Below are 9,993 nucleotides of genomic sequence, written 5' to 3' on the forward strand. Positions count from 1 at the left end.
ATTAAGACAGTATTTATGACATGGATCTTTAAAGCATAGGGAAAGTGTTTTAATATTAGCAGACATTCAGGTTAAATAAACAGATTTATCGGCCTGTTAGTAATAATGCATGATAAGAAAAACCACTTCTCAGATGTCATTAGTATGTAGACATGGTTCTCAGTTCACAGTTCAGTGCTGAGAGGTAAGGGACATAGCCTTGTTCGTTACATATAGCTTTAAAAATCATTTCATTTAGCTTCAACGTGATCGCTACAGAGCTATTTGAAATGTATATTACCACACAACTCATTGGCCATGAATTGCTTCTCTAAAAGACATACAAAATAATTTGATTGCAATCAAAATTACGCTCGATTTAGCTAAGCGTGACAAAGGATAGCATACTTTTATCATATAAATAAAGGCTCAAAACATTGATAAGCAACTATTCTCCATCGCCCCCTTTACAGGGGAATAAGAAATCAGTGTGTGAACATTAGAATAGAGTCCGCTTTAGCACGGCAGTAAGTTAGTCGCTTGCATATATTTTGATTCAAGTACACTTGAGTACTTTAGGTAGACACGTTTTGCAGATGAAGTCAAATACTGACACTACTGGGGGCAGGTCAAGTGGTCTTCCATCAAGCATCTCCCCCACAGAGACGCCTAGAGTAAATCAAAAGGATAGGCCGAGATATCAGTAAATTGCTGTTTGATTCAAAATCAAGCCCAATAAATCACAGCGCCAAAGACAGTGACAAGTAATCAGTGTCTTTGTAGAATAATTACACACGCGTCTGATTCTGGGTAAGATAGGCAAAGGCATATTTACAGATATGTCGGCGACTCGGCGTATCCCTTTAAATAACATTTTTTAAAACTATTTCGGAACAATATATTAAAAAAAAAAGCTTGAAAAGAAGGATAACGCAATTTATAAGAAGACGGGTTGAGTTAAGATGTAATCAGCAACTTAACGCTATAGACATGTAGTCTATAATTCTTCTTGCCACTGCATTTCAAAATCCATGTTTTTTTGGTCGGCATCAAACAAAAAGGTACATTAAGGGCCTTAATGTACCTTAATTTAAGGCAACAAAAAGGCTGGCACAACGGCACAATATTTAAAATAGAACGTTTTTGAAATTTGCTAAATCATTGAACATTGATTTCAAACACGTGACATGGAATTAAGGACCTCCTCTGCATTTGTGACAACAGTCGGCAAACTCGGCATGGAGATATGCATTTGGTTTTTGCATTTGTGGGCGGATGTTGCAATGAAAGAATGCAAACTAAAGCGAAACAAACTTCCAAGCACTATCCAAAAATGGGGTGGGGCCAACATGATGGCAGACATGTTGGACTGAAATGTTTCAAAGTCTGAAGAGTTCATTATGGGTGTGAATGTGTGAGAAGACACAAGCACAACCATGTTTGGATCTTTCCAGGGTGGAGAGACACACACACACACACACACACACACACACACACACACACACACACACACACACACACACACACACACACACACACACACACACACACACACACACACACACACACACACACACACACAAAACCAAAGACGGCATATCAATTTGTGTTAATCTGAAAAATGCTAGTAAGTTCATAGGCTTGGGCGGTGGAGCCGTCGTTCTAACAGAAGGCGAGGGGACGGTCACTCCTGCTTGACGTCGCCCTTTAACGTCCGCTTGATGCGGGAGTAGGGGCTGAGCGAGTCATCCATGATGAAGTCGTACAGCACCTTGACCCAGGAGGAGTAGTTGGGCAGGTCGTCGTAGTACTCCGCCGCAATCTTCTTCACCTACAGGGAGCAGCGCAACAATGCGGGTTTAGTCAGGGATGTCCGGCCGCTTTAATCAGCACTCAGTTATCTTAATGGTAGTCACCTATTAATTGTCGGTATTGAACGGTTACACTAGGGTGCCGACAGTCGGTGACTGAATGGCACAATATTTATATCTAGAATTGAGACATTGATAAGAAATAATACAATAAAACCGCTATGAACTACGTTTCTTTAAAATTTAGTTAATTGTCTCCAAATCGCGCCATGCGAAGCTAGTGCTACCCCTCTATCATTGAGCTCAGTGAGCACTCTCACGGTTCAAATACCGTTAAAGAATCCAGTTCTTACTGTGACTAAAGACACGCATCACTGCAAACAATGCAGAATGACAAACAAAGCTACGAAAGCAAACAGATGGTAATATAAAAAGGTCAAAGGCCTCACGTGTCATTTACTTTTTATCAGAGGCAAAGGGCCAACCAGTGAAACCATTGTTTACCTCTACCGTTCCCAAACATTTGAGCAGAAGGGTTTGAGTTGTACAAAGGTCAACCACTTGGGTTAAGGGTTGAGTTAGGTTTGTAAATAGAAATACATATTTTCTGTATATTCTTTGTTAAGTCAGGGATGTCCAGTCACTTTAATCAGCACCAAGTTATTCTTTTTAGTTAAATTCTTAATTTGAAAAAGTATTTCCACTCCATCGTTTCAATGTGACACTGCTTTGGCCATGTAAATGTTTCACTTTTTTTTTTTTAAATCTACTACAGTCTACTCCTGTTTCTGACCCAATTTCCCCTCTGGGATTAGTAAAGTGATAATTAAATACAATTGGAGAGGTCCTGAATCACACAGGGCTAGGGTTAGCAATTCGGTACTCACCATGGGCAGCCTGCGACCAGGGACGCTGGGGAAGTCATGGTGCTCGTTGTGGTAGCCCACGTTGAAGGTGAGCAGGTTGAGCGAGCCGTAGTAGGAGTAGGTTTCGTGGCCCTTCATGAACATGTAGTGCTCTGCGATGAAGTGTCCCGAGATGGGGTGCAGGCCCATCCCCAGCATGGAGCCCGCCAGCATGTAGACCACAGGCTTGGCCCCCAGGAGCCAGTAGAGGGCCACGTTAAAGGCCACCTGGATGGCCGTGTTGGCCAGCTCCAGGTGACTGATGGGCTTAGGGTTGATGTAGAGCGGGCGGATGGCGTAGAAGAGGGGCTGCAGGATGATCCAGATCAACTTGCGGAAGCGTGTGCAGAAGAACCAGCCCTCGAATTCGGTGGGGATGTCCACGTCCACGCCGTCCCCGCCCAGGTAGCGGTGGTGGTCCAGGTGGTAGCGCTTGAAGGAGGCGGAGTAGGGTAGTCCGATGGGCAGGTTGGCGAACATGGCGAAGTAGCGGTTCCACATGGCCTTGTTGTTGCCGAACGCCGTGTTGTGGGAGATCTCATGGATGGCCAGAGTCATCGAGTGGTTGATGCAACTGCCAAAGGCATAAGTCCAAAACAGAACCCACTTCCAGTCCAAGTCTTTGACCAAGTAGAAGGCCAAGAACTGAATGGCCACCATCATGCAAACGATCCACTTGAGCCTGTGGTCGGGTCCCATGAGACTCTTGATCTCTGGATATTTGGCTGTAGTGAATGAAAACAGAAACTAGAGTGAGCGCGAGTCAGGAATCGGGGCCGGGCCATACATCACAGTCATGACTCTGAAATTATTTTGTGAAATTGTTGATAATGCTATGATGATGGCATATTGCATAAGTGAGATAAAAGCCTGACAACGGAAAATGGTCCGGCAGACCAATTCTATCTAACCCTAACCCTAGATTCCTAACTGTTCAACCGCAAAAGTTGAAAGACAGATTCTGCAAACAATTTGGTGAAAAGCCATTTGATAAATTGTATTGCCAATAGTTGTGTGAATCTAATCCAGCCATACTGAGCTAGACAAGCCAGTAGTTCATAGCTATTACTGCTACCGTAGACGCATGCCTCAACTGATAAAAACTGCATTACTGATAACACACAATCAACCCTTTACGTCTTTTCAACCTAGCGGCTAGTGTTTGTTTAGCAAACTGCACCCACATTTTAATTAAGATACCGTCTCAGAGACTGCACGGTAGGACCTCTAGATTACAGATAAAACCGTTCCCCACTTTTAACACACCGCAACAGTACTTTTAAATTAAATCCAGCTAAGAGGTGTCCATTAACAAGAACAACTATACAGTCCCCCTCTTCTAACTGATGCATGTAGGTAAATACCAATAGGCCTAGTAAACGTTATGTCAAAAATAGCCATTTAAAAAAAGGTGCAGCAGGCCATAATAAACAGCCATCATTTGAGTGTAATATGTTGGACATGCAGTAGACATCAGTCAGCTATTAGCAATTGAAACGTGCTGTTAGGAGATCTTTGCCTGCCTCCCTATGAGACAAATCAAATGGTAGACTGTGTTTAATTAGTCAGTAATTAAATCCAGTCATTTACAATCGGGCCTTGAAAATCTCGGACAAAAAGCAAATAAGGTACGCTCATTGCCGCAGTAGTATACAGGATTTGAAAACTATTGATTTCCACTAAGTAAAGCTTGTGTTTAAAATGGACTTTATCCTCAGCCCTCTTTAAATACATCAAGAGACTGGAGAGCTGCAGCAGAACCACCTGACACCATCTGTGTAAAGGAGCTGAAAGTTGCTACCTGTATTCAATTTGCTGCAAACTTCAACAATTACTAAATCCTGGTTAATTCAGCAACAGATTTGTACTTGTGTCTAGTTGTCTGTAGCTAGGGTACTACTAAATGTGTTTCATTGCATCTCGCTGCAGTCGGTTCCTTTTAGCTCATTTAGTTTTAATCTCTTATCTACTTTTTACCTTGTTGTGTTTATATGATTAGTTTATAAAGGAGTTTTGCTTTTTAATTCAATAGAGGGGGATTATGGATTAGTGGCGATGTCTCGTGTGCTTATAGATTGTTTTTTACACCCATGATTTACATTGTTCGTTCTTGGGGTTATTTCCCTGTTTGATCATGGCTATCACTCTTTCGGGGCTAATAAGTAAACATTGGCTTGTAGTGCCGACTGCTATCGATGTGAATGATCAATTTATACAACAGATGGGGATAATTATAGGTCTATAATTGCAACCACTACGGATGCAATAAGAGCACTGTGTTTAGACAGGTTAATAGGCCACTATCTCTGCCAAGTCCTGGGCTAGGAGGATGGAATCAGCCAGCAGACACATTTCAGTTAAGAAGTCAAGTGACTAAACAGCCCAGTATCAACACCTTTTCATTGACCCACGTTTCAGCTGCCCCGTTTTGGCACTGGAAAATGTTAACGAAATGAAATGAAGGTGAACGCAGTTTGACCCTCTGCAACACACGGAACATATCTCAATCCACCCGGCCACACATAGTTCACCAGCCGTTGACCACAAAATGGTCACTCCAATGCTAAAAACACTCCCGGCATGCAGAATTGTTCTAGTCTTATCTCGAGCCAACATGTTATCGAAGCATGTTCCTCCAGTTTATCATGGAAGTCTGTTGTCAGTAATTGAGATTGTGTTATCTTGCTGCTATCAAAAGCAAAAGAGAAAGAATTTAGTTGACTTTTAATCATTTTGGGTTGGTTTCGGTACAGCGTGACCGAAATAAAACTACCTTTAACTTATGAATGCTACAACAACATGCTGTGCTATGTGACAGAGTTGGGTAACCAGAGACAGGCCCAAGCAATAGTAAGACATGCTATATCCTGTCTGTAGTAGGATTCATTGTTCACAGTATCTCTTAATGGGGAAGTTGTGGGGAACTCTAATCATGTGATATTTTACAGTTAAAGTAGTCTGAGCAGTCAGCCAAGGAGACCAATGTCTGTTTCCACTGTACGGTAGCAACGTGGCACATATCACTTTAGAAGTGCTCCTACTTTACACAAGGTTAACCTTGTTGTGCCATGATGGGAGGGAAAATCCAGGTTGATATGCAAGCACATACAGCCAATGCTCAGCTATCGTTCAGATAGATGTCATTGTCACCGTCCGTTATCTTTTCAGGAAACAGATGGGGAGCATGCTATCTCTTCATACACCATGTCCGGCTTCAGAATGCTGCCGAGTGGCTCAGACGAGATGAATTATTTAGCCCATAACGGCTTTGCTCTCAATGGACTCCATTGTGAATCGCTGCTGCTGTGCTTACAGCACAATGGGATGCCTCTGTGTTGACAATTAGCTTAAGTGTCTGTTATGTTAACAAGGAAAATAGATATTAGTGGAACAAGGCAAGAACAGAAGCCCACTCTGACCTCGTTATTATGATTAAGACATAAGGCACAAGGATCACGTGGTGAGCATTGACACCGTTTGAAAGGGTTTTTGTCGGAATGATAATTTACACTTCAAATACTTCACTTTTAGACTGATTACCATTAATCAATACGGACAAAGGATTTTTGTCCGTATATAGCCTACTTAGTACCATGTATATGGAAATATATGAATAAGGTCCCATATGAATTAACAAAGTATGACCTAACCTTACGTAAGCTGACAAGTTGGAAGACATGAAGCAACGATAACATTATAAGTGAAGTATGGCTTGCATGTACAAAGGTTTAAAAACGAGACTAGATTAGTTGGGCAACGCCATTCAATAACATTTGAATGTTTGCATGACTTAAAACCCACGGAATATGTGCAGCAACTTGCCGAGAAGAAAACCTCAGGGAGTGGCTCCATGGCCAGGTTAACATTCGCCTAACAAATAAACAAGTGATAAAGTATCGTACCCATCCTCTACAGACAACATGTGATGCAAACCAATACCTCATGTGGGGTTTTGAGGCGCTAACATAGTCTCAGTTTAGGGTTGAAGGGGCATATTTTAATGACGGAGTTAGAATTCCATCGATCCACCTAGTATAACGGTTAGCGGCCGACACCTCACCGATCCACCGAAGAACTGGTTTAACATCGGATACACTAAGAAAATAGCTCGCTGACAGTCTCTATTCGGTGTTTTTTAAAAGGACATATTCACATACGCACACCCTGATTCCAGACAGTCGTTTACTACCGAGTAATAACGAACGGGTCGTCGTTAGCGCTGATGCTAATGTATGTAGGATAAGAGAGAGGGTTATGGGTTAGGGTGGCGTTATCCCGGTCAACCGCAATACCATTTCCGGTCCCGTACGATCTAAGCTGTGTACGCCAGTTCCATTCCCAGGATCAAATACATATTAAAGATGAACGACAATAGAAAATACGTTTTGAGGACCAAACTTACAAAGCAATATAAAAACAATGTTACGAAAACGAAAACACTCCATAAGAAGTTAATACCCCTTAACGCTAAACCATGTACTGAAAGTCCCGCCCTCTCTCTTGTCAATAACGCTCATTTGGAGCATCCCGTTCGATGCCGTCGTCAGATGAAAAAGCCTGGGAATGAGGTTGTAGCTCACCCAGAATCTCTTTCCTCCGGTCGGCGTGCGGCTGGTCCGTGTAGACCCATTCGTAATCCTCTCGGACGACTCGGTTACCCATCCTCCTTTTATTTGCGTCTCCTCGGACTCTGTATCAATGTCAACTTCACGAGAACAGAGTTTATTGTACACGGACTGGTCCACATGCAGTCCGTTAAAGGCTGGGGAAGTCAGGGTAACCGCTGGTCGACGGGAGACGACGCTCCTTCCCGACTTTTTATACGCGAGTCTCTGATGACGAACGGCCAGGAGGTGTCTTCTACCGTCTACGGAGGCACGCCCAGTTGAATAACGACGCATATGTTTAATTTCAATATGCATTATATGACAAGACAATACACTATGTGCAAATCAGTGTTTAGTGATAAGATAGATGTTTTTATTATTTTTTCCCCTGGGGGATTGTAGCGTTCAGTTATGTCATTGAGAAGAACAGAATTTATGTTTACAAACGGGGGGCGAATAATATGCATATCCGAGTGGAATGCATGAAAGTGGGAGCAGATAATCAAAGTAATTTGTGGTCTTAAGAATTTTCTGATCTAGTAAAAACGCCTCTGGCCAAAAAACGGCAAGGAATCACTCTGCGACGACTACACAAGATGTTGCCTACCGGTACATTATCGCCTGTGTTGTAGGCCTGCTTTAGGACACAGTAACAGAAGGTGTGTGTGTGTGTGTGTGTGTGTGTGTGTGTGTGTGTGTGTGTGTGTGTGTGTGTGTGTGTGTGTGTGTGTGTGTGTGTGTGTGTGTGTGTGTGTGTGTGTGTGTGTGTGTGTGTGTGTGTGTGTGTGTGTGTGTGTGTGCGTGCGTGCGTGTCTGTGTGCTCAACAAAATAAAAGTGTGTTTTTAATTGGGGCCCCCTGAAGTTTTCTAAAGACACACGGGACAACAATGGTTCGTGACGTCAGATCTGTATCCCCCACACACATATTGCAAACCATGCCCCTCAAAAGATAGGCATTTAAAGTTCCCACCGCAGCGCCGATGAGCTCTTTGCGTGCCATTAAAATGCAGCTGTCCATGTGTGTCCTTGGCTTCAACCCCATCTACTGGCTATCATCTGGAACAGCCAATGAATTCACAGACTCACCATCAGTCAGTCGACCAGCCTTTCAATTGAAATACGCTCATGTTGCTAAAGAAACAGTGCAGCCATCGGACCTAGCAATTGTGGACTTTTACTATACCCTTTGAAAAAAAACTCATCCAATGTTTTGTGCCATCAATTTGTACAAGTATTCAGGCCTGGAGGCCAAGGTGACACAGGACATTATCGAGTTATTCCGGGTTTGTCTGTACAGTTGTTTTCAGGGCTTTAATAACAAGATATGTGAATGACACATGCACAATCTTATGCAAAGTAAGATAATGTTCAGACTGCTGAACATTTAGTTTATCAACTGCTGTATCAGACATCGTAAGTAAGATGATGATACATATACATGGCACAAATCCCAGAATAATGCAAACGACAGAAGTTGGTTGGGGGTGAAGCCATGTATGGGCATGATTTATAACAGCCCTGCCCTGGAGCTTATTGGAGGAATCCCAGAAATTGAGAATATTAGCCAAAGCTGGGAAGGCCGGTGCTCTGTAGACCTGCTCGGCCTTTGTAATACTTTGTTAAAGTTCTAAATAAAGGTCTTAAACTCTTTCCTAGTTGATTTGTTTACTCTTACCATATATATTATTTTGTACAACCATAGTTATATTTGTTTTTTTCAAACTTTGAATAGGTTTGTGTACCTGAATTATTTGACTATTTTTTATTATTATTATTATTTTACTATGCCTGCATTATAGTTCCTTTTGATACTTTGTAACTGCTTTTGCTGTGAAAATGCATATTTTCCAGGTTAAATAATCTCTGGAATTGAGATGCATTTGAGAATTTGCGAAATGCTTACGTATCCATGACACAGGCCGGACACAAGGCGACGCCCCCACGGTAGAGGACCCAGGAAGTGCTCTTACAGAGACCTGCATATGGTTTGTGTAAATAATTAAAAAAAAATGCTCCCTTTATTTGCTTATGAATGATTCTGAAATGGATCCTTTATATTTTTCTAGGATAGGACCATTCTTAAAAATGTCTCAGTCCTCACGGCCTATAGTAGGCTACCAGTAGGCTTTCAAGTTAGAGACAGTCTACACTGTATACATGAAATACAGAAGAGGTCAGGGTTAGGGCACTAGTCTCTTCAGGATCTCACTGCAACTTGCTAGAAGAGTACAAAACAGGAACTTAACAGGAACTTGTGATAATTCACATGAATAATAAAGTGGCCCAGCTGACTCAGACTTACTTAATATTTGTAATACATCAGAAATGAGTGGGTAGGAATGTAACACGTACTTCATTGAAATAAGAATAATGGTGACCACTTTATCGAGATTGCAGTCCCTTTTGTTTATATACACATGCCACACTTTTATCCAAATGTTCTGTCAATAAGTTACTCCTTATCTTGAGAATGACTAAGGAAATGGACTAACTTCAGGTTGTGTTTTGTTTGTATGCATTCGTTATTTTTGAGTTTCCCCCACTGCATGCAAGAGAAGGACTAGAGTCTGGCCTACTGGCTGTGGCCTATGGGAGAGTATTTTAACCATGCTCAGATTCAGCGATAGAACCCTTTGTTTATTTAACAGTATAATATTGGATTTAATCTACAGTCTATTCAACTTCGAGAA

General features: G+C 42.0%; 1 protein-coding gene and 1 long non-coding RNA gene across 2 annotated transcripts; one reads left to right on the forward strand and one right to left on the reverse strand.

Moving 5' to 3' along the window:
- Nucleotides 1-27: 27 nt before the first annotated feature.
- degs1 (delta(4)-desaturase, sphingolipid 1) lies at nt 28-7,534 on the reverse strand. Its single transcript, XM_060073458.1, has 3 exons — nt 7,276-7,534; nt 2,678-3,420; nt 28-1,810 (listed from the first exon to the last, which is right to left on the reverse strand). The coding sequence occupies exons 1-3, from the start codon at nt 7,355-7,357 to the stop codon at nt 1,664-1,666; spliced, it is 972 nt and encodes a 323-aa protein (XP_059929441.1). The 5' UTR covers nt 7,358-7,534; the 3' UTR covers nt 28-1,663.
- LOC132473368 (uncharacterized) lies at nt 2,010-2,449 on the forward strand. The gene is made up of 2 exons (XR_009529350.1): nt 2,010-2,212; nt 2,279-2,449. It is a non-coding gene; the product is annotated as an uncharacterized LOC132473368 (long non-coding RNA).
- Nucleotides 7,535-9,993: the final 2,459 nt, after the last annotated feature.

This window comes from Gadus macrocephalus, chromosome 15 (assembly GCF_031168955.1).
Source record: "Gadus macrocephalus chromosome 15, ASM3116895v1".
Taxonomy (NCBI): Eukaryota; Metazoa; Chordata; class Actinopteri; order Gadiformes; family Gadidae; genus Gadus; species Gadus macrocephalus.